We start from the raw sequence: 25,417 nt of genomic DNA on the forward strand, positions 1-25,417 counted from the left end.
CTGCTGTTAGACACTTTATACATATATCATTATATCGTCTTAAATGTAGCTTAGAAGCGCTGCCTGCGCCTTCCTCACCTCACAGATGAGCAACTTGAGGAAGTTGGCCTTGTGTCTGAGGGGGTCGTGAACCAGGCCGTCGCAGAAGGAGACGATGCCATGGGGGAAGTTGTGCTGCGAGAGCCAGGCCACCACCCGCTGCTTCTGCATGTCGGGACGTCCCGTCACGTACACGATCCAATAGCCCAAGTCCTGCCAGTGCCTGCCCAAAGACAACACAAGTCAGACAACACAAGTCCTGCCAGTGCCTGCCCAAAGACAACACAAGTCAGACAACACAAGTCCTGCCAGTGCCTGCCCAAAGACAACACAAGTCAGACAACACAAGTCACACAAGTCACACAACACAAGTCCTGCCAGTGCCTGCCCAAAGACAACACAAGTCAGACAACACAAGTCACACAAGTCACACAACACAAGTCCTGCCATTGCCTGCCCAAAGACAACACAAGTCAGACAACACAAGTCACACAAGTCACACAACACAAGTCCTGCCAGTGCCTGCCCAAAGACAACACAAGTCAGACAACACAAGTCCTGCCAGTGCCTGCCCAAAGACAACACAAGTCAGACAACACAAGTCCTGCCAGTGCCTGCCCAAAGACAACACAAGTCAGACAACACAAGTCCTGCCAGTGCCTGCCCAAAGACAACACAAGTCAGACAACACAAGTCACACAACACAAGTCCTGCCATTGCCTGCCCAAAGACAACACAAGTCAGACAACACAAGTCAGACAAGTCACACAACACAAGTCCTGCCAGTGCCTGCCCAAAGACAACACAAGTCACACAAGTCACACAACACAAGTCCTGCCAGTGCCTGCCCAAAGACAACACAAGTCAGACAACACAAGTCACACAAGTCACACAACACAAGTCCTGCCAGTGCCTGCCCAAAGACAACACAAGTCAGACAACACAAGTCAGACAAGTCACACAACACACGTCCTGCCAGTGCCTGCCCAAAGACAACACAGCACTTGACCAAGCCCCAACCTACGCTTCTGAGAAAATGCAGCCAATGTGGAAGTACCAAAAAACTGCAGTTCCTCGAATGGCCACTTGAGGCTGACTGCAAAAGCGAGTAAATCCCCATAGACCCCCATGTTAAAATGCACACTGTTACAGTCACATGGCTGCAAAAAGAAGTCAGATTGTACAGAAGTCAATGGGTAAATGACCCTATGTCTCAATTGATGTATTACCTCAGTAAACACTTTCCCAACAAATTTATGGTTTCAATCGAACTCCTTCTTGGGAGTATTAATTGACCACAATCTCAACTAGAAACCACAAGTCAAACACATCTGTTCTAAACTGGCAAAGACTGTTGGTATACTATGCAAAGTCAGACACATACTGAACCAGAAAACAATGTACACACTCTATTGCTCGCTTTTTCTTCCCTATTTGTCCTATTGTGTGGGGCAATACCTACAAAACCACCCTAAAGACAATATGCACCATGCAAAAAAAGGCAATAAGAATAGTTAACAATGTTGGCTATTATGAGCATACCAATGATTTATTTTTTAATTTACAAACATTAAAATTTATGGATTTAGTTGATTTCAAGACCACACTAATCATTTACAAAGCTAAAAACAAATTACTCCCTAACAATATACAAAAATGGTTCAAAGAAAGAGAAAGTGGTTATAATTTAAGAAGGAGAGGGAATCTCTTGCAATCCAAGGTGCGCACCACACTCAAAAGCATGTGCATATCCGTCAACGGGGTGAGGCTGTGGAACAACTTACCTGAAGTGATCAAAGAAAGTTTACACATCGCTCAATTCAAAAAGCAGTTTAAAATGTTTACCCTAGAGAACTATAAAATATAAGAGGTCGTACTGAATCGTTTTCGCTTGTCTGTCTCATATATCCAGACATATATTTTGCTTCTTTTTTCCCCAGTATTTTCTTGTACTTATTTCTAGAATATTTTGTTTTTTATTTTCCAGAATTACTTCTTCCGATAAACTAAGTTTATTATTTGGAGAAATGACTGTACTTTTGATAAACAAACAGTAACCGTGTCAAAAAAATTAAGATGTATAAAAGGGGTAGGAAACTACAAGCATTAGCTTCTTCCTTCTCCTTTTTTGAACATACATGTAATTTATTTTCTTGGTATAACATGTGAAACCATGTGGAAAATGTTTGATTGTTTGATCTCATATTCAAAAATAAAAATCTCATTCATTCATTCATTCATTCATTCAATCGCTAGTTTAAGTCTTCTTAACCCATTGATACCTGATGCAAAGCGGAAACTTTTTCGGGTGGCCATATTTTCAAAGCGGAAATTATTTAGGGTCACGCGGTCCGCGGTCTTAAAGGGATACACACACAAATGAGGGATATACATGCAAATGCTGCATCAGGTATCAATGGGTTAAATACAGGATGATGTAAATTATGCTTCCATTTAGAGTAAAATACACAATAAAAGAGGCTATGCTTTGGGACATGATTGACAGGTCCCCTGTGATTGCGCAGTTTGCTGATCACAGACCAATAGCAGGCGGCGTTGCTGCTCTGTCTGACAAAAAAAGAGAAGAAGAGAGAGATGGCGATGGTAAAAATGCCAAACTAGGGCTTCAAAACGGGAGTCCACAAGCCAATGGGTGACGTCACGGTGGCTACGTCAAGTTATGTTAAGTTAAGTTAAGTTAAGTGGGTGACGTCACGGTGGCTAGGTCCATATTTTTATCCACTCTATGCACTTGACTCATTGCTCCTGGCCTCGTCAATTAGCATAAATGCATACAGTACTGAAAGGCAACGTATAAACAAGACGTCATCAGAGGGGCACACACTGATAAATTACCATTCAAAGCACAGATACATTCTGCTAGCATCTCTACTGAGTGTGCCGTTTCCCACAAGATGCCCCTGGCTTGGAGAGGTCTGTGCTGGGTACGTTCCTTACCTCACCACATCCACAGCTCCGGCTCGGACCTTAGGGTCACTGCCCATAATGGACACGCTGGCAGCAAAAGATCCATCGATACTGAAGACCACAAACTCCGTTCCGCGCGGTAACACAGTGAGGTAGCTGTCTGCAAATGTATGGTCACCTCTGTCACAGAAACAACAGGTGGGAGGGAGGAAGGATGTTAGAGGCAAATAGGCCTTTTTAGCTGCGACCACCAGCTCTAGAAGGCATTCTGTCGGTTGGTTGGCGGGCACAGTTTTCACCCTAGGAGGCTGAAATTTGGCATGGAGGGCAAGTGTGTGTGTGTGTGTGTGTGTGTGTGTGTGTGTGTGTGTGTGTGTGTGTGTGTGTGTGTGTGTGTGTTCATGTTATTTGGCTAAAAGGGGGCAGGGGAGGGCACCTTTCTAAATGCAGGGTGGCAGAAGCCGAGTAGGGTGGGCTGCCTCTACCATCCTGCGTTTTGGAAATGTGTGTGGTCTGGTCGCAGCTATCGCAAAGTCCCGCTTGTTTCATTGTGATTGTGAGAAACGACATCTTACATGTAGCTTACCTGACCACCATTTTGACAGGATACACGCCGATGCCCAGCCTTTGGCTCTCGGGAATGGCGTAAGAGATGCGGCCACTGCTATTGGTCAGCTCCGTGTCAAAGTACACCCACTCTCCGGACGGGGGCTGGGTCATGATGTGGATGTCAATCTGAAGGAAACAAGAGCAAAAGAAAAAACAAAACTCTTTCAACCGATTTTGGTGACGGTGGCATCGATCAGATATCTACTAGAATCTCCCTGATAAGTCACACATAGCCCACATCTCACACACACACACACACACACACACACACACACACACACACACCTCACTGCCTTTTTAACTGTCTACTTGTCTAACCGTCTACTTGCTCATTTTGGTTGCTGTTTTGTTTTTGTCTTTCTTACTGTTGCTTTTCCTCTCCTCATGTACTGTGTGCTTGTTTCTCTTCTCTTGTTTTTGTTTATATTGTTTGCTTTGTACGGATTATTATTATTTTTAAATATTTCTTTCCAGATAATTATGATTATTGACGGGACATTATATGATGACATATATGATGACATTATATGATGATGATTATTATGATTATTATTAATATTGGTTGTTTTCCTTTTATCTGTTTGTGTTTTTAAACATGTGCAAATACAAAAATATATATCTACTTTTAGATCTTAGTAGCACACAAAAATCATCTCTTTTAGCACACTCACTTTCTCCCCAGTAAGGGTGACCATGTCCAGAGGGCCATACATGAAGCGTCCCATCACCATCTGGGCCCCGTCCTCCGTGAAGACAGCGTCATTCACACGGTGGTTAGCTGTCACATTCTGACAAGCATACAACACAAGAAATCAGCATACAGATTTAACAGAAATATGTGACAGGGACTGGTGTTTTGGGGAACAAGTAGGACATGGTCATTTTTCAGTTTTTTTTATAGATTATTAAAGTGCAGATTGTCAGCTTTCAAATGATGTGTCATCCATTGAAATCTGAAAATAGTTTGTACATTCAGAGAAAACTTGGTGAACATGCTTGGTTTGCCCCGAACAAGCTTAGTTTACAACAATTTATAAGTACCGTAAATTCCGGACTATAAGGCGCACCGGAGTATAAGCCGCAGCAGCAAAATTGCCTGTTTGTTACATATATAAGCCGCACCGGACTATAAGCCGCGGGTGTTTTAATGTTTTTTTTTTTTTTTTTTTTAATTGTGTTTTAATGTTTAATTACCATATGTAAGGGTTCGTGCACAGAGGGGATTGTCGGGAAAGAGATGGCTGTTTGAGGAAGCTCCCATTTATTAACATTTCAACAAAACAACATAACACAACACCACCTGTGTTTTTTTTTTACAGTGCACACAGTGTCCGCGGTGTGGTGAAAAGAGGGCAAGAGAGGAAATTAAAACAGAAGTGGATTTATAGTTAGAAAGAGTGCTAAAGAAGAGAGAATTCCGTTTTTTATTTTTATTTTTTCTGAAAAAATCCATAGATAAGCCGCACCGTTATATAAGCCGCAGGGGCCAAAAAACGGGGAAAAAGCCGCGGCTTATAGTCCGGAATTTACGGTATTTAGTGATTGCAAAACTATTTATTATTTATTATATAGAGAGCCAAAGTGAACGTCACTTCATGCTTTTCTCCCTGTACCAGCGTGTGATAAAATATGAATGGTTGTGAACGGAGAGATACGTTACTTTTTTTTATCCCGTTTAAATTGTGCCATGGGGGTACACGTTAACTTTTGTCAATTTGAAAGATAACTATGCATGTCCTGAAACTGAAACGTAAGGTTTAGTTTTGTCAATCAACTACATCTCTCGTGGTCACACCATCAACAACAATGGAACAATGGAGAGACGTCACTTACGCGACTGGTTGTGCGTAGTCTTTCTGATTTATAACTTATAGTGCCACAGTTTTATCACAAACTGACTGCGACTTTCTCGACTTGCAGAGCTTTCTTTTACATTGACAAACATGATGTGTGTACTCCTGTGGCACAATTCAAACGGGATCAAAAAGGTAGCGTATCGCTCTGTTCACCACCATTAATATTTTTTCACACGCTGGTACACAGAGAAAAGCAGGAAGTGACGTTCACTTTGGCTATCTATTGCGTGCGTTCTTCAACATCTTAAACTTGCATAATATGAAAAATTGAAAAACCCCCCCCCAACTTTTATCTTGATTTGTGCGATTTCACGGTTGCCTATTTGTTCGCCCTTTCACCAGACCGTGTCACATATACTGTATGATCAAAGTAACAAGTAAAGCAGAGTGACAATAATGCAAAGATAGGATCAGGAACTCTAACCGCAAGAGCTTGATTTTTTTTAAATTATTATTACATTTGGTCTAAATGGAGAGTTTCAATGTTGGATAGTCTCATCCAGTCTAGAGAGGAATTTACCCTAATCTTAACATGAGTCCAGTCTAGAGAGGAATTTACCCTAATCTTAACATGGATCCAGTCTAGAGGGGAATTTACCCTAATCCTAACATGAGTCCAGTCTAGAGGGGAATTTACCCTAATCCTAACATGAGTCCAGTCTAGAGAGGAATTTACCCTAATCTTAACATGAGTCCAGTCTAGAAAGGAATTTACCCTAATCTTAACATGAGTCCAGTCTAGAAAGGAATTTACCCTAATCTTAACATGAGTCCAGTCTGGAGAGGAATTTACCCTAATCTTAACATGAGTCCAGTCTAGAAAGGAATTTACCCTAATCTTAACATGAGTCCAGTCTAGAAAGGAATTTACCCTAATCTTAACATGAGTCCAGTCTGGAGAGGAATTTACCCTAATCTTAACATGAGTCCAGTCTAGAAAGGAATTTACCCTAATCTTAACATGAGTCCAGTCTGGAGAGGAATTTACCCTAATCTTAACATGAGTCCAGTCTAGAGAGGAATTTACCCTAATCTTAACATGAGTCCAGTCTAGAGGGGAATTTACCCTAATCTTAACATGAGTCCAGTCTAGAGGGGAACATGAGTCCAGTCTAGAGAGGAACTTACCCTAATCTTAACATGAGTCCAGTCTAGAGAGGAATTTACCCTAATCTTAACATAAATCCAGTCTAGAGAGGAACTTACCCTAAACTTAACATGAGTCCAGTCTAGAGAGGAATTTACGCTAATCTTAACATGAGTCCAGTCTAGAGAGGAACTTACCCTAAACTTAACATGAGTCCAGTCTAGAGAGGAACTTAACCTAATCTTAACATTAGTCCAGTCTAGAGAGGAATTTACCCTAATCTTAACATGAGTCCAGTCTAGAGAGGAACTTACCCTAAATTTAACATGAGTCCAGTCTAGAGAGGAATTTACGCTAATCTTAACATGAGTCCAGTCTAGAGAGGAACTTACCCTAAACTTAACATGAGTCCAGTCTAGAGAGGAACTTACCCTAATCTTAACATGAGTCCTCTTGCGGAGCCACTTTTCGCGGGGCTTGGATGGAGTGAACTCAGACACCTCTTTACCATCCAGCTCCAAAATACTGGAGTTCTCGTGTCTCATTACCTAGGGAAGTAATGGATTTTTAACAACCTAAAACAGCACAGTTACACCGCACGGCTGCCAGAGTCCAGTCATTAAATCACTATAAGTCACTAAGTTCATGCATATCATGACTAGACGAATCAAGCACCTGTCTGAGTAGGAAAGAAACGACGTCTGTAGACTCCCAGTAGGAGGCGTGGAAGAGGTGAGGCAGAGCCACGGTGGGAAAGGCCGTCAGGGCGTCGGGACAGTACAGGGCGAAGTCCATCCTCTTACTGCCCCACCAGCGAGACGCAACTACAAGGAGGGGAGTGGAAGGGGGGAGGAGGGAAGGAGGGGAGTGGAGAGGGGGAGGAGGGGAGCAGAGGGGGGGAGAAGGGGAGGGGGGGAGCAGAGGGGGGGAGAAGGGGAGGAGGGGAGCGGAGGGGGGGAGGGGGGGGGGCGGAGGGGAGCAGAGGGGGGGAGAAGGGGAGGAGGGGAGCAGAGGAGGGGAGCGGAGGGGGGGAGGGGGGGGGCGGAGGGGAGCAGAGGGGGGGAGAAGGGGAGGGGGGGAGCAGGGGAGCAGAGGGGGGGAGAAGGGGAGGAGGGGAGCGGAGGGGGGGAGAAGGGGCGTGGAGGGGGAGTGGAGAGGAGTGGAGGGGGGGAGGAGGGGAGCGGAGGGGGGGAGGAAGGGAGCGGAGGGGGGGAGAAGGGGAGTGGAGGGGAGCGGAGGGGGGGAGAGGGGGAGGAGGGGGGAGGGGAGGTTGAGAGCAAAGAGAGAGAGAGAGCGAGTACAAAAGATTAGGAAACAGGGAATCCATTACCTTGATCTTTGTGGGAGGTGGGGTACAAAAAAAATGTCTCCATTTCAGATATGATCTGAAACTCAGGATTAAAGGAACAGTTCACCCAAAAATGAAAATTCTATCATCATCTACTCACCCTCGTGCCAGTTGAAACACAGGTAAAGTGTGTCCATATAACACACAGGGAGGTTGCCACTGCACAACAGGAGATAAAACCAGTCATTGACTACAGTATAGCACAACTGAAGTCAATGGTGGTTTTCAACTGGTTTTCTCTCTAGTTGTGCTGGCAACCTCCCAGTGTGTTAGTATATGGACAAACTTCACCTGTGTTTCAACTAGGGGTGTCAGGAAAAAAATCGATTTGTATAAGAATCGCAAATTCAGTATCAATTAAAGGAATTGATACTGAATCGATTCTCAACGTCCAAAAATTGTTTTGTTTTTTAATGTATGAGCATTTTTATTTTTTGCATTACTGCGTGCTTTTTACTGTTACCATTATTTTTTATTGAAGTCACTAAGAATACTAAATGGTTTTATTTGTGCAAGTTTAGCATGAATAAATGTTACCTTTTCTGTGTACTGTTTACATTATTGCAATCAGTTGATAAAACTTTTTCAAATATAGAAACCACATAATCTTATACACTTTATTCTGCTTTCGTGCCATAATTTGCTACAACACCTTTCTTAGCACACAGTGGACGGAAGTAGATCCTGAAATCCCCCTCTGTACTGAATTGACAATTGATTTTGAACTCGAATCATGACCCCAGGACTCAAAATGGAATCGTGAGATACCCAAAGATTCACACCCCTAGTTTCCACTAGATGACATAATTTTCATTTTTGACTGAACTGTTCCTTAAACACAAATTAGAGAAAGTTCAAAGATAGTTTCAAGGCTTCACATGGCATTTTTTAAAGATGTGTTAGACTCAGAACTAGGAGAAGTGTGGCTGAAAGTGGAGAGTGGTAAGTTGAAAAGCAGTTTAGAGCCTCCACACTCAAGAGAACAACAGCTAAGAACTGTGTTCCACTTTAGTTCTTGTCGTTTTGCAAGGGAAGGAAGACGCGGTCCTAAAGAGACTAAGCTGAGGAGGGGTTGCGGGTCTAGACTACTGAAGATATCTCAGGAGGGAAGGAAGAGGCGGTCCTAACGAGACTAAGCTGAGGAGGGGTTGTGGGTCTAGACTACTGAAGATATCTCAGGAGGGAAGGAAGAGGCGGTCCTAACGAGACTAAGCTGAGGAGGGGTTGTGGGTCTAGACTACTGAAGATATCTCAGGAGGGAAGGAAGAGGCGGTCCTAATGAGACTAAGCTGAGGAGGGGTTGTGGGTCTAGACTACTGAAGATATCTCAGGAGGGAAGGAAGAGGCGGTCCTAACGAGACTAAGCTGAGGAGGGGTTGTGGGTCTAGACTACTGAAGATATCTCAGGAGGGAAGGAAGAGGCGGTCCTAACGAGACTAAGCTGAGGAGGGGTTGTGGGTCTAGACTACTGAAGATATCTCAGGAGGGAAGGAAGAGGCGGTCCTAACGAGACTAAGCTGAGGAGGGGTTGTGGGTCTAGACTACTGAAGATATCTCAGGAGGGAAGGAAGAGGCGGTCCTAATGAGACTAAGCTGAGGAGGGGTTGTGGGTCTAGACTACTGAAGATATCTCAGGAGGGAAGGAAGAGGCGGTCCTAACGAGACTAAGCTGAGGAGGGGTTGTGGGTCTAGACTACTGAAGATATCTCAGGAGGGAAGGAAGAGGCGGTCCTAACGAGACTAAGCTGAGGAGGGGTTGTGGGTCTAGACTACTGAAGATATCTCAGGAGGGAAGGAAGAGGCGGTCCTAACGAGACTAAGCTGAGGAGGGGTTGTGGGTCTAGACTACTGAAGATATCTCAGGAGGGAAGGAAGAGGCGGTCCTAACGAGACTAAGCTGAGGAGGGGTTGTGGGTCTAGACTACTGAAGATATCTCAGGAGGGAAGGCGTCAGAGAAAGAAGGAAAGAGCACGGGGAACGAGGATGGGGCTAGCATCCTTCCCCTCATATCCTCTCACTACAGCTCCCAGGGTACCTTGCTCTAGGTTCTTCAGCACCCCTGGTGATGGGGGGGCGGAGTTGATGTCTGTGATGTCAGAGGTGACATCGGTGAGGTCGGAGGTCATGTCAGAGCTCAGGTCCGAGCTCTGCTCAGACTCCACCACACCATTGCGTCCCGGGAACACGGGGAGGACTTTCTTGTGCGACCGGAGGGACTGGCTCCGAGAGACAAGTTTATTGTAGGGGAGTGCCAGGTGGGACAGCAGAGTGAGCCTTTTAATATGGCCGCCTCCACGTGTGTGTGCTGAGAGGTTGTTTTAAGGGAGGAAATGACAATATCAATATATAAATGCCAACTGTCAGTTTGTAGACCAAATGATCCTGTAGCCAATGTCTTAAAGGGATAGTTGGGATTATTTGACGTGGGGTTGTAGGAGGTGCTTATGTATAGTCAGTGTAATACCTAGTACCTACAGTAGATGGCAGTCGGCGCTTGGAGAAGTCCAGAGCAGCCAGGGCACGTAAGCAAGTCAAGGTACTGCTGTGGAGGAAGCCAGCAGCAAAATGTATTTTTGCCACCTAAAAGAAGGCTCACTTAAATAAATCAATATCGGGAGTCCGGCGGGTAGTGCAGCAGTAGATTTCCTGCCTACCAACACGAGGGTCGCGGGTTCGCGCCCCCGTGTTACCTCCGGCTTGGTCGGGCCTCCATACAGGGACGATTGGCTGCGTCTGGCCAAGTACAAATGGGGAGAAAAAATATCAGTTTAAGTGTGCGCTATATTAACAACATTTTCAGCGCTTTACCTAGCTACCAAACAGCTCTTTCCTTTGGCACTACATCTTCTCACCCGTAGAACCTCTGTATTCCTACCCATGACAAGCACTGTATTACAGGTCAGCTTTCCCGGGGCCCGGGACAAGATGATCTTCACAAGCATGCTCGATTATACGTTGGTGCACTGGCTGCACGTGCAACCCCTAGTGGCCAGATGATTTTTATTTTTATTTTTATTTTACCTTTTATTTATACAGGGGGAGTCTCACTGAGAGCAATGCTCTCTTTTTCAGGAGTGCCCTGTTCAGAATGTGTTGTCATATCCTACTATAGCATTCAGTGTCTCCTATACAGTTATCTATTTGTGGAGGTACACCACAATAGATTTTGAGCACCACAAATAGATTTTGACTGCCACATATTAATTTCAAGTAGTTGACTGCAAACACCTGCTTTAGGAGCCCACTAGATGGTGCTCTGAGGCCCACCAGTGGGCCACGGTTCAGTGGTTGGGAAACACTATCATGCAGATAGAATAGGCTATATAAGGAGACAATTATTTTTTCATCACTGTAAAGCCACAGCACAGTGAAGAGGATATTAATGTGATGTGTGTAGTTCTTCATATCTACTAGCCTCTTCATTTTGCTCTCAGAGTGCCCCAGATTAATGCATTTTATTTTAAAATTTACAAAATTTCTTTAGACCCCCCCTACCAGAGTTATATTGACTTCTGGGTGGTGCAACCCCTGTTTGGAAGGTCTAGAATCACCTATGTTCACAAGCCACTTAAACTGATGTTGATTTGTTTAGGTGCGCCTTCCTTTAGGTTGCTCAAAAGTTTTACTGCTGACCCCTCTCCACAGCAGTACTTTGCTTTGCTTCCGTGCCAAGGCTGCTCTCTGCTTCTCTGAACCAGGAGCGTGCCGACCTCAACCCCCCTGTAGGTGGCACTGATGATCAATAAGCACCTCATACAACCCCGCGTCACAAATAATCCCAACTATCCCTTTAACAGCAGATGAACGTATTGACATTTTGAGAAAACTCAGGTGAAGAGGTCAGAGATCAACCTACTGGTGGCGATGTTGGAGGCGGTGTAGGAGTCTGCCATGCCCGACACCTGGCTGGCGATGCTGGCCTCGCTGGCCCTGCGGTGGCTGCGGAGGTGTGGGACCCCTGGTGAGGGGGAGGACGGGAACTGGCCATCTAGAAAAACACCGCAGTGGGAGTGAAGAACATCTGCTACGGAGATAAATGACAGAGATGGGCTGGAGTTACAATCTATTTGTAAAAAGATGAGCAAGCAGAGTCATGATGATGTGTTAGTACAGGGTTCCTACACGGTTTCAATTTTTAAATTCCATATTTTTCCCAGACCCTTTGTTCTTGACTATATTTGATTTTGGTGCGTATCGAATCTGTGTGTGTGAGCAGAAATTGTGTTCGGCCACAGCTATGCCATTTTACGTGTGATTGCGCTGAATCTTTCAGGAAGCGTAAAGAGCACCCCTGCGGGTGACCTGACGGAGCAAGATTTTTGAATTAGGTGATTAGGGCCGATTAAATGGGCAAAAAATGGCAAATGAGCGAACACGTTCAGCAGCATGGGCAGCTCCATTCGTTAGCTACTGATGGAGCTCACCTGAGTGAAGGAGCACAGGTGAGGAGAGTTGGAATCAGCCAGAGAAGTGGACTATGAAAACCCTCTGAGAAGAGAGAGCCAGCTGTCAACCAGCTGTCTTGCTCAGCCAACATAGCTGCGACAGCACGCTCCTGTAGGTTCTCCCTCTACAACATCCGCAAAATCCGTCCCTTTCTCACAAGAGAAGCGACTCAACTCCTGGTCCAGTCACTTATCATCTCTCGCCTGCACTACTGCAACGTGCTCCTGGCCGGCCTACCTGCCACCGACATCCGACCGCTTCAGCTCATTCAGAACGCTGCAGCCCGTCTGGTATTCAACCAACCCAAATTCTCTCACGTCACTCCCCTCTTCCAGGACCTCCACTGGCTTCCCATCTTGGCACGCATCAAATTCAAGACACTGGTACTGGCCTACAGGGCAGTACACCAGTCAGCTCCCCTGTACCTGCAATCTATGGTCAGGTTCCAAACCTCTCAGCGCTCCCTTCGCTCCTCCACCAGTGCAGGACGCCTCGCCCCTCCTTCGCTACGGGGGCTCAAAAGTCGCTCATCCCGATCTCGACTCTTCTCGTCCCTGGCACCTCAATGGTGGAACGAGCTTCCACCTTCGGTCAGGACGGCTGAATCACTGCCGATCTTGCGGAAAAGACTAAAGACACACCTTTTCAGGCTCCATCTGGGCCCTTCTTGATCGAACTTCTTTCTTAAAAAAAGAAAAAAACGAAAAAAAACGAACCTAAACTAAACTTGTACCACTGTTCCTTCAGAAGTTGTAGTTGTCATAGACTGTGCTGCATAGTTGATTGCTCTATTGCTGACAAAAATGTGTTATTGTAAGTCGCTTTGGATAAAAGCGTCTGCCAAATGACGTAATGTAATGTAATGTAAAAGAGAGAGGAGAGGCTGCATGCCAACTCTGTGAGCGAAGCCTGACTACATGGCCATTCACACAGGGACGGATATTCCGCTAGGTTGATATAACGCATGCTGACTGACAGCGGCTGGGTAATAAGAACATCCCTCTATCTGAACATTATTCTTCACATCAACAAAACCTGTGGACTCAAACTGGCTCTACAACAACATCAAAGCTGGAGTTATGTGTGTCGGACCTGAACCACATTTTCCATACTTTCCAGGCATTTTAAAATTTCCAAACTATTCAATACCTGGAAATGATCAAATTACGTTTGAATAGAGTTATCAGACCTTCGTAGGAACCCTGTTATTATAGTGAAATAAGTCAGAGATACGGCTTGGTTAAAGAGAGGGAGATAAGGGGTAGAGAGAGCAGACAGACTGGTAGACCATGACACATGGGCAGCAGACAGTGCTAACACAGTGGTACACACGCTCTGTAGGGGCCTGCGAGGCCTGCCAGTTGAGGATGGGCACGGGGATGGAGGTCTCACTGACAGTGCCCTCCAGGCAGCGGTGGGAGACTGCGCCCCCAGACTCCATCAGGAGGTGAGGGTTACTCTGCATGGTCTCAACTATAGGAAGCCGGATGGGGGAGGAGGTGGAAAAAGAGACAGAAACAAAAGCAGCATGACAAACACAAAGGACATGGACTCACCCACATACAATATACTTTAGCACATCAGAGTAATACTGCAAGTAGGGGTGTAACAATACCCATATTCGGGTAGTCCGGGTAATGTAGCGGTAGATTCCCTGCCTACCAACACGAGGGTCGCAGGTTCGCGCCCCCGTGTTACCGCCGGCTTGGTCGGGCGTCCATACAGGCACGGTTGGCTGTGTCTGTGGGTGGGAAGCCGAAATAGGGGTATGTGTCCTGGTCGCTGCACTAGCACCTCCTCTGGTCAGTCGGGGTGCCTGTTCGGGGCGGAAGGGAAATGGTGGGAATAGCGTAGTCTCGCTGGCCAGCCTCCTCTCCCTTCCATCCGAGGAGTCTGGCGCCGCAGGTCTCCATAGTGGGATTGCGATGGGCGGCGCTTAGCGGCAGTGCCCTTGGAAAATAGTTTCAAACAATCCAACTTGCCGTTTTCAGCGTGTAGCAACGAGCTAGCGTGTAGGTTTCTGCCGTTAGCTTGCTAGCTAGTTAGCGTTGTTGTTTTCCCTGAGGCGGCAGGGGACTATTTACAGCAACACACAGGGAGGAGGGAGCGGAAGCCGCTCTGATTGACATGGTCGGAGCCAATGACAGAGCTTCTTAAAGGGATAGTTCGGTTTGTTTGAAGTGGGGTCCTATCAGCTAGTTCGATACACTAACTTAATTAGGTACAGTGTTCTGGAGGCTGGGCGCATTGTGTAACGAGACCCGGCACTCAGAGCAGCAGCCAAACCAGCTTTTTCTCTGTAAGTATGTGGGGTGAACAATGTGGGGTGAACAACTAAAACGTAATTTAGCCACCTAAAACAACGGCCACCTAAACAAATCGATATCTGTGTACATGCACGCTCTATTTTGACAATTTTCAACGCTTTACTTTTCCGCAAAACAGCAGTTTCATTCGGCACTGCTTTTTCTCCCAACCGTACAACTACCCGTATTCCGCCGCGAAAACATAACGAAACATGACACCGCTGTGTCGTGTCGAACCGAACCGAACTGTGCCGAACCGTGAATTTTGTGAACCGTTCGAACCGTTACACCCCTAATTGCGAGACAGTATGATAGAGTGAGAGGTGGCCTGCCATGTGTAAGCCCCACAGACTCACCCAACAGAGCGGAGTGTCCGTCACCCAGAGGAAAGCGCTGGTAGCGGGGAACACTAAAGGGAGGCAGCAGGTGGAACCTCTTGTCCAGGAGAGGCTCCAGGCGAGAGGCCGAGGGATCAGCCGGATGAAACAGGTTATACACCTGCTGACAGGCCGGACGCAGAGCAGACACTGGAGAGGAGAGAGGAGGGAGGTTAAGTTAAGTTAAGTTAAGACGCAGAGCAGACACTGGAGAGGAGAGAGGAGGGAGGGGAGGGAAGAGAGGCACAATAATGTAGGTGGGTTTCCATCCACCTCTTTAATGCACATTTTCAACTTGCGCATTAAAAAACCTGAGTGGAAATGCTGCAAAATTAAAAAATTCTAATTTACTTTTGCCGACTTTCTGAAAATTTGGTTAAAATTTGTGATACCTTTGGATGGAAACCAAACTAATGAGACTGCTGTCGTGTTAAAACAGATAAAGAGAGAAATATTATACAAAATGACAGGAAAGAAGTATTGACAAAACAATAAATCCCACTTTGCACGGGACTAGTATTACCTGGGGATCTCATGTGATTTAGAAATTACCCCCCCATATCTGTGCGTTTGCACGGGATACGCGAAGTCTGACATTATCCCTTGGATATAAGGTAGCCTACTGAAAAACTGTTAACATAAGAAGAACAGAAATCTAAGAGTTATTTTGATTTGAAAGTGAACTAAACCCAGCCCTGACTGGCACACACTGTCACTGACCACAACTTTAAAAGTACTAGAAAACAGACCGCAGTCAATATTGCTTGGATTTGCCATCAGGAAGGTAGGTTAATCACTAATTCATAGCTTGGTAATCAACCCGATCTCCCAAAAAAACGTAAAATAGGCACGTTTGTGGACAAACGTTGCTATTTTACGATGTCGGCTAAGAAATTGTAAAATGGGAACGTACGCGTCTACAGCGGTGGGCGGGGTTTGGGCGTGTTTTATGGAGATTTTCTGTTTCTAACCCCTCCCCCTACTCTAATCCTCACCCTAACCACTCGGAACGTTAATATTTTACGTTTTTCGAGCCGAAATTGTAAAATAGCAACGTTGGTCCACATCGTTGGTATTATACGTTTTTCTAAGAGACTGTGTTGTGGTAATAGGATGAGTGAAAAAGTATTCTTAACATTAACCTTGCATCTCCACTATTTTGGAGAAATATTGTTTGGAAAGCACCAGGGCACTTACTATTAGGCTACCACATAAACTCTTGAGCCTGTTGAAAGATAGAAAAATGTTCCTTACCACATAAACTGCAAAAAAACTTGGGGGGGGGGGGGCGGGCAAATCGCCAAGATGCCAATTTGCACTGACGGGGGACTAATATTATCACATGACCTCTGTATTTGGCAAAATATGATAGGTAATTTGCAGTGGAATTTTTACATTACAAATTACGGACATGGCAGATTTGCACAGGATTAAGATCAAAGATGACCGCAATTATTACAAATGAGGTTCCCAAGTAATACTAGTCCCATGTGAATAAGGTTCAAGATGAAAAGGAAAAAATGACAGATGAGGAAATGAAACTACAGAAACTTCTCAAGAGCCCTGAGTTTAACAGACTGTTGCAATCCTGTAATCTCTCTCTCCTCCAACCCCCGCAGGACTCTTCTTTGTGAACTCTCTCTTCCCGCTCTTATTTGTCTTGGCTCTCATATGAAGTCATTGGCTTTTGGATGTTGTAGCCGGTGGTTGTTTGGCCTTTGAGATCTGAAACTCTCTCTTTCCCTCTCTGAAATCTCCAACCCTTGACACCTGCCTTCCAGCTGCTGGAGACATCCATCTCACACAGGAAACACCGTCAGAGGCTACACATAACCATTGCTCATCTGGAAAGAATGAGCAATGGTTTTCTCTTGTAAAATGATTACTAAAGGCCCTTATATAGTGAGGTACATACAAACAAAAATCATGTTAAACATTTGACCTGTAAAGGAGGAAGAAAGGAGATAAAGCCTTCCTCACCATCTAATGAGGGCACCACAGTCTTCCTCAGCGCGAGCACCAGCCCCAGGGGAGAACCGAAGAGGAAGAAGTCCGTCACCTCAAAGTCAAACCTTCCCAAGGAGCCTCCCTCCAGCATGGTGCTGTTGCTGGAGCGCCGCGAGCCGGGCTCCATGAGGATCACGCTGGAGTGAAGACTGACCAGAGAGAAAGCACCAGCACGTTAGCACTGCAGAGACCTGTGTTTGTGTGTATGTGTGTGTGTGTGTGTGTGTGTGTGTGTTTATTCTATTATTATTATTATTATTATTATTAGGGGTTATTAATTATTGTTAGTCACAATGCCTTCAAAATGGGAGTCTGCAAACCTATGGGTGACATCACGGAGGCCATGGCCATATTTTTATACAGTCTATGGTTAGCAGATGTGTGTTTGTGCGTGCATGCGTGCATGCATGCATGTGTGTGTGTGTGTGTGTGTGTGTGTGTGTGTGTGTGTGTGCGCGCGTGTGTGTGCACGTGTGTGTGTATTTCTGTGTCTCACCTGGACAGGAAGGCTTGGTGTTGTTTGATGGTGTCCAGCTCATAGGTGGACGAGTCGCTGCGTTTGCGGGGCAGCTGTTTCTTGGGGTCGTCAGAGCCCGAGCTGCGTGGGATGTCGATGTTGCTGCGGCTCAGGTGACGGCTTCCTTCCAAGGACGGAGACGAGGGAGACACGCTGTTTATGACGATGCCCGGGGACAAAAGGTCGGTGTCCTGAGAGACGGAGTAGACAGACAGAGATGAGAAAAAGAACACGGTTAGGCCTGAAGACAGACGGTCAGTTAGGGGTTAGGGATGTTGATGATTAATCTCAAAACAATTAATCGCCATTAGAATTTGATCGATCAAACATATATTTAACTTATTTAACTTTAACATGACAAACTTGAAAAGTGCACTCAGTGGAGTGCAGATCTCCGCCAGGCACCGCTACGGCTAACCATGGCCAAACCGGATTCAGGAGTCAGATGGATAACAGACACACTCACTCACTCACACACACACACACACACACACACACACACACACACACACACACACACATACACAACCGAACAGCTGGCAGAGGTAATTAGTCGATTAATGAAATTGATTAATTAAAATTTGCATCCCTATTAGGGATTTGTGATGTAATGGCGTGCGTTGCAGATCGGTACCTGGACACTGATGGCGCTGCCCCGCCTACTGCTGTTCTGGCTCTCTGACACGGTCACAGAGCTGCTGCACAGAGCGTCGAAGCCCAGGATGCCCCCCACACAGTCCCCGATAACACACACCTGCAGGAAAGATGCCCCCCACACAGTCCCCGATAACACACACCTGCAGGAAAGTTCTATCAGTTCCAATACAAGTTCCTATTCACCCTATTATTTGCCCATACAAGGCATTCTGCATGACGTCATTTTGTAATCGTCTTTCCGTTTTAGACACGGAAGTAGCTGACGCCTACGTAGTCATTTTTAGACTTGCCAAAAAGCTGTTTTCAAGCACACAAAAAACACTGTTATACACTGTTATAAAGTTGTAATATTTTTTCGGATGAGAACATTCCAAATATGTGACCAGTTTATCAGAATAACGCCTATTTGGAAATATTTAACGAGCAGCGAGGACTGGTTGTGCTGGCCGGTCGGACTAGCTATCTGTCAAACCCTACTATAGGCTACTGGCAGTGAGAAAACACTGTCGACGTGCTTTTGTAACTAACGCTAAATGCCGACCGGGTACAGCCATCGGCTCCTCGCAGCAGTAACGCTATGAATATGTAACTGAAGTTGGCCGCAGTGTAGCTTAATTCTGAATGCTGCCAAACTTCATAGTGACGTTTTGTTTTGAAATTGCCCCCCCCCCCCACCCCCCCCCCCCCCCCCCGGGGTCACACACTGACCTGGCCAGAGAAACACACTCCCTCCGGAGATTTGATGAAGTCGCCGTACACCTGATTGGCTCGCTGGATGACGGTTGCCACGGCGTCTTGGTACTGTGGCGCGGACGTAGCTAGTAGGGGCAGAGCAGCCAGGGGGATGTGGTCCTGACTGCTGGACAGGCAGCTCTCATCATAGCTGTACGGGCTTAGGCTGGACAGGGGCAGAGGACACGTTGGTTGAGTGGTTCAGGCGTTACAGTTGATTAAATGAAGACTGTTGAACACTCCAAGAGTATCGCTCACTTGGAGACGAGCGAGAAGGCTTCAGCACACACGGCGGGACAGGGAACCATCCGGATGGCGAGGCGGCCTAATGCTGCGGGGTAATGGACCCTCATGACGGTCTCAAAGGACCCGCTGAGGGTGTTCACATCTCCCTGTTTGCTGTTCTGTTCACCTACAGCAAAACAGGAACAGGGTCAGAGCAGGTGCAGGACTCTACATGAGTTTACGTTTATTAGGAGGATCGCCATTATTAGCTACAGCATTGCAGCAGCTATTCCTCCCTCTTCCTGGGGTCCACAAGCCCTAGATCAGTGGTTCCCAACGTTGGGGTCGTGACCCCTATTGGGGTTGCCTGGAATTCAAATAGGGTCGCCAGATTTGTTTCGATTTTTTTTTACACCTCACACAATTTAAAACTACCCGAAGAGGATTAGGGCCACTTGTGCTTTTTTTGTTTGTTCTGATCTTAAATCAGGATTCTGAGAATTAAGTCAGAATAAAGTTAGAATTCTGAGATTAAAGTCAGAATTCTGATTTTACTGTCAGAATTTTGAGGGGAAAAAATCAGAATTCTCAGATTAAAGTCAGAATTCTCAGATTAAAGTCAGAATTCTCAGATTAAAGTCTGTTAAGAAAAAAGTCAGCATTCAGATTTTAATATCAGAATTCTGAGGAATAAAAGTCAGAATTCTGAGATTAAAGTCAGCATACTGTTACATGTGACACCACTGATGATGTCACTGATGATATTGACGATGTCAATGCATTTGAATGTCTGGGCCGGCGTCCCTAGATTTTTGTGATGTCAAAGTGGGGTCACAAGCCAAAAATGGTTGGGAAACCCTGGCTGCCCTAGATGTTATTAGTATTAATCCTAACATACTGGGAAACCGAATCACACGAACATGGGGATAAAATGCAAACTCCACACAGAAAGGACCTGGATCGCACCGGCGTTCGAACCCGGGACCTTTTTGCTGTGAGGCAGCAGCGCTAACCACTGAGGCACCGTGCCATACCGATGAGAGCTGGCATGATTTGACAGTGAGTTATCCTATCAGTGATTACGGTAATCCATTTTTATATCAAGGACCCCTAATTGAGTCCACATTAGGGCCATTTGATGAGTCTCTCGGAACCAAATCTGTGAATATTTTTTATCGTTTTATACAATTTTGTCCAGAATTCCATGACTACCGTATCTGTATTGTACTGTAGTGTGTGTAGGTAGAGGGTTAACAGTGAAACTATGATCAGTGAAACTATGATCAGTCATTCTTCTACACCCTCTTACTTGTTTTAACTTCTAGTGAATTAAATAATGCTGAGGTTTAACAATTGATCAATTTTATGGGGACCCCCTGGGACCCCCTCAAGAACCTCCCCCGACCCCACGCTGAGAACCACTGCTCTAAAGCTGTAGTTTCTGACTCTCAATATTGGTGATATAAATACAACATTTCTACAGTGTGTGAAGAGTGACTTTGAGATGGAGTTATTGGATGAGGTCATTGTGTACCCAAGCCAGTGTCCAGAATGTTGCCTCCATGCAGGACCAGGACAAGAACATGAGTCTTGGAGGATTGTAGACACTGCTGAGAAGATCCATCCTGAGAGAGACAATGAGAAACGTGGGGTTGAGGGGAGGAGAGTGAATGATTGTGGGAGAGAGAGACAACTGAGACAACATGGAGGGCAAAAGACAGCAGCATGCCAGGGTGGCTGGATCTGGACAGTATTATGGCAGGTCACGGCACGGACACACTACCCGACGGTCGTCAGTTTGCTCTTCTGTTCAGATTAAAAATTGTCTCTGTTGTAATCGGGAGTCTTGAAGCCGTTGTGGTTTTCATGCTACTGTATTTGAGCAGAGTCAGGGGACCACACACATTGCAAGATATTTCACCAGGAGAATCCCCAACATGTCAACAAACGCAGTCTTACACGCGGCTCTGCTCATGGCTTCATTTCTAAACACACACACGCGCTCGCACAACATATGGATCATTCTACCGAAATGGTTAAAAGTCAGAGTTATTAAGTTGACTGCTATCTCAAATATTATTTTGGGTTTCAATAGATACAGTAATAATAGAATGGTCTTTGTAAAGATTTAAGATTGGGATACTCAAATGCTTTTTAAATTCGTTTTTTGGTTGTGGGACAGCAGTTTGCACCAATTCAGTACAATGGCCTATACTTTCTCCGTCTTTGCTCCTCAGACCACTTGCCAATGGTGGCTCTCCCGACACGACCAGATATTTAGCCTGTGAGATATCTGTTGGGTGTCTGTGACTCATCGGCGAGCTCCCAGGTCTGTGGACAGTTCATAGTTCATACCAATCGAGCACCGATTTGCGAGCGCAGAGCCAATTCCAATTTGCCTCTGAACTAGGGGGGTTTGTCGGAGAGCTCCAAAAACTGTTGCCGAGGGGTATGCTTCTGAGCGTAGCTTTAAATATAGTAAGTGCTACATTACTTATATCTTTTCTAATACCCTCTATGTGCTCTACTTCTACTATAGGTTCTAGTCCTAAGGTGTCTATAGTCATTCTATTCCCTAAGTGGTACTGTACACTAAACCACAGACTTTTCTGCTATACTGGGATAAGACTTACAGCTGGCCGTCTGGCAAACATGACAGAGCGATGGTGTCGCCTTTTAGGCGTGGAGCACTGGACACGCAGAATGACAACACAAACCCAGAAAAAATGAGATACACACACACACACACACACACACACACACACACACACACACACACACACACACACACACACACACACACTCACCCAGGGAGTGTGACTGTGATTATACTATAATCTACCCCCTCTGTTGACTGCAGCAGAGGGTGGACTGTAAATTCACTATACTGTCAGGATCAGAGATGGTGAATTTATGAAGAAGATCCTCTATGAGTTATATAAAGACAGATGTTAGTGTGACAAGGGCATGGACATAAGCCAAGACAATTTACCTCCAGCTGAGTCTCCTCGCTACTCATCACTGCATACTCCCCACCAGACTCCTGATATAAGGTTTCTGTAAAACATATATTGAGATGCGTGTCATAAGGTTTCTGTAAAACATATATTGAGATGCGTGTCATAAGGTTTCTGTAAAACATATATTGAGATGCGTGTCATATCTGCCAAGACCAGAACCACCCGCCACGAGACCAGCTTCTTCCCAACCGCCATCAGCCTCACCAACAAGGCCCGGAAACCCCTTCCGCCAAGGACCTCACCAACAACCCCCCCCCCCCCCCCCCACACACACACACACACAAACTCACTACCTCCTCCTAAACTCAACTGAACCCCCCCCCCTAACCCTATAAAACTGGAACTCATATCTAATTTAATGTCTGTTTAACTGGGACTGTAAATGCATGTAAATTCCCTGCACATTTAATGCCTATTTAACTTAGCCTGTAAATTTCATGTACATTCAATGTAAACTCTTATTTAACTCCGACTGTAAATTCATGTAAATCCACTGCCTATTTAACGTCTAGTTAACTCAGTCTGTAAATCTCATGTAAATTCAACGTAAATTCATATTTATCATCCACAGAACACTTCACCACTCATGTACATATTGTATATATTTACTAGATTTGATTGCACTTGCAACTTTGTGATTGTCTTTAGTTATCTTCCTACTTCTTATCTCTGTATATTGATGTGACCGCTACGCTGCATACAGACACTAAGACTAATTCCTTGTATGTAACTTGCATACTGTGGCAATAAAAGTGATTCAGATTCAGATTCTGATAAGGTTTCTGTAAAAGATATATTGAGATGAGTGTCATAAGGTTTCTGTAAAACATATATTGAGTGTCATTTTTTTCTTGGTGTTTCTTCACTTTGTTCAGTAGGGGATCAGCAGTACAGTATCAGGTGCGAAGACTTTTCAATCTATATATAAGATGTGATTTAACTATTACAATCCCTTATTTAAGCTAGATGGGTCAGCCATGGCTAAATTCAATATAACCTACCGTATATTACATATGTATAGTGTGTAGTGTATGTATAGCGCATAGGCATACTACTGTACACTGTACATACTGCAGGTCTGATCGGTATTGAAAGTAGGTATGGAGGGGCTGATTTTAAGATGCATGAAATTATATTTTGAGAGCTCAATCTAATTTAATTAAACATCAGTCATGGGAGGCTCCCACTTCATAACTGCAATGACACACCTCACAGACCACCCTTTCCTCGAACAGCCAAGCCAGGGTTTTCTGCCACTTACCGTAAAAAGAAAGCAGTTTTAGAGACCGAACCATATCAACAATCAATTCTCCATGATCTCCTACTTTTCTATGAAAAATGTATATGATGTATGCAATTCCATTTCCTCATGGCTACACAACTATGTTTCGTTAATCCCAATAAAATCTGATCCCCATCGCTAATAAAAAGTATTTATCACATTCCTTTCAAATGAATGAGACAAGGAAGATTTTGCGGTACATTTTTTCAAGTTTGTGAATATCCTAAATGCCAGCATTCACTTAAGAAATGGTAGAAAATATAGTTTGTACTGTGCAGTTTTCCCAAGGTTTGCAGCACAGCAATATTATATATTTGAATCAAATGGTTTGCAGTGGACTGGAAAGAACCGCTGCTTTACTTGATGGTCCGTCCTGCACATAAAGCCTATTCAATGTTTCAGAATGGTATGATCACCAGCATCAAAAGCCTAGGACATATCTACAAATCAAGAGACACAATGGTATCCAGGACAACAGTAATATCAAGAATAACAAAACAGAGATCATCACCATTGTTTTTGGACACAGAGCATATTGGAGAGGAACCTACCTTGCGCTTCATCTACTTCCATTGTTTCGATCTTGTCCATCAGATCATTGGAGCTCCATTTGGTGATCTCCTTGGCAAACATCTCCTCATTATCAGAAAAGTCCTCTGCACAATATAGAGGAGAAGGAGGAGGAGGAACATGAGCACTTTTCTTAACAAAATATAGGCTACATTATAAGCTGTACTGCTGTCTCCACAAAGAATCAGCCAGCAGAATAGAAACAGCAGAATATCAGGCAATGGGAATATCATTCTAACAATACTATACAGAGAAAAAAAACCATAATGACACTTTAGGCGTGAAAGTTAAATTACAACTGGTGGCTGGCTTATCAAGATCCAATCAGCAACCATGTTGAAAACACACTTTTGTACTCCCGAAAAATTAACAATAATAACCTATTACTACAGGATAACGTCAGCGCTAACAAGTTAGCAGTGAAATGCCAGTTTGTTGTATAAACTGGATTTTAAATTTTGCTTGGAAAAAATATACAGCTTGCTAAGTGTGCTTCCAATGGCAGGCCTTGATCACACTATTCATCACTTTATCTTTCTAATGTATTGTAGACACTGAAAAAGTCAAACAAGCTTTCTTCTAGATCTAGAAAGAAAAAAGAAAGAAAGAAAGAAAGAAAGAAAGAAAGAAAGAAAGAAGTGAGGGCATACAGACAGAGAACAAAACAGGACTGAGGATTGAGGTACTCAACAGCTAAATTGTACCAGAGACCTTAATATTAGATAGAGACACCCCACTCCAGGCTCCGCCAATTGTAAGAAATGGTACTCTTCCTGTCTCCTAAATGGCTGTGGTTATCAGCTTGTGATTGGCTGTCAATGGTATGAAACTTCATTGGCTGACCAGTCTCCTAAGAGGGCGTGTCAGTGGTGAAACCTCTGTGGCAGAGTGAAGAGATAGACGAGAGAGTGGTGCCAATGGAAGTCTGAAATGCGTGACTCACGTAGTGTGTGCAGGTGAATAGTTCCAGGAAGTACGTTTGAATGCATAAAATAAAGCTGATAATATACAATGTGATTCTTTAAACGTCTTAGCCTTTCAAAGTACACCACCATTCTGCTGCAACTTATCAGCGCTGCTTAATCCAGAACCTTACTTCCAGGGACTATTGCGAGGTAAAAAAAAAAAAAAAATCCATTGGAGTGAATGGAGATGACACGACTCTTATATCTCTATAACTCTGCTCTGTGGCACAGCTACAGGAAGTGACTGGAAGTTGGGGTGTCTCTATCTAGAGTATATGAAAGGTCTCTGATTAACGAGAACCTGACCTTTTGCAACATGACCGATAAAGTTCCTGTCAACAACGATGTCAAGTAAAGCAGTCTCTGGATTGTATTAAGTATGTATTTTACCATGTGCATCAAAGAACTCATCATCTGTGCTGTCCTCTGAGTCCCGGGCGATGCT

The 25,417-nt window shown here is 44.8% G+C and overlaps 1 protein-coding gene across 1 annotated transcript in view; it reads right to left on the reverse strand.

The window, feature by feature from the left end:
* Positions 1–25,417, reverse strand: part of LOC310777754 (membrane-associated phosphatidylinositol transfer protein 2-like) — a gene marked incomplete at both ends in the record, with an annotated part of 42,991 nt that overhangs the window by 16,899 nt on the left and 675 nt on the right. The window contains 19 exons of the mRNA XM_083638116.1: positions 79–262; positions 2,998–3,147; positions 3,554–3,702; positions 4,248–4,364; positions 6,951–7,067; positions 7,195–7,343; positions 9,904–10,173; positions 11,725–11,892; positions 13,647–13,787; positions 14,977–15,147; positions 16,978–17,153; positions 17,501–17,712; positions 18,156–18,275; positions 18,887–19,076; positions 19,169–19,322; positions 20,670–20,760; positions 22,128–22,192; positions 23,989–24,093; positions 25,363–25,415. Coding sequence (XP_083494242.1) covers positions 79–262; positions 2,998–3,147; positions 3,554–3,702; positions 4,248–4,364; positions 6,951–7,067; positions 7,195–7,343; positions 9,904–10,173; positions 11,725–11,892; positions 13,647–13,787; positions 14,977–15,147; positions 16,978–17,153; positions 17,501–17,712; positions 18,156–18,275; positions 18,887–19,076; positions 19,169–19,322; positions 20,670–20,760; positions 22,128–22,192; positions 23,989–24,093; positions 25,363–25,415 — 2,782 coding nt within the window. The remainder of the gene's footprint in view (positions 1–78; positions 263–2,997; positions 3,148–3,553; positions 3,703–4,247; positions 4,365–6,950; positions 7,068–7,194; positions 7,344–9,903; positions 10,174–11,724; positions 11,893–13,646; positions 13,788–14,976; positions 15,148–16,977; positions 17,154–17,500; positions 17,713–18,155; positions 18,276–18,886; positions 19,077–19,168; positions 19,323–20,669; positions 20,761–22,127; positions 22,193–23,988; positions 24,094–25,362; positions 25,416–25,417) is intronic.

This window comes from Poromitra crassiceps (genome assembly GCF_964638095.1).
Source record: "Poromitra crassiceps genome assembly, chromosome: 6".
NCBI lineage: Eukaryota > Metazoa > Chordata > Actinopteri > Beryciformes > Melamphaidae > Poromitra > Poromitra crassiceps.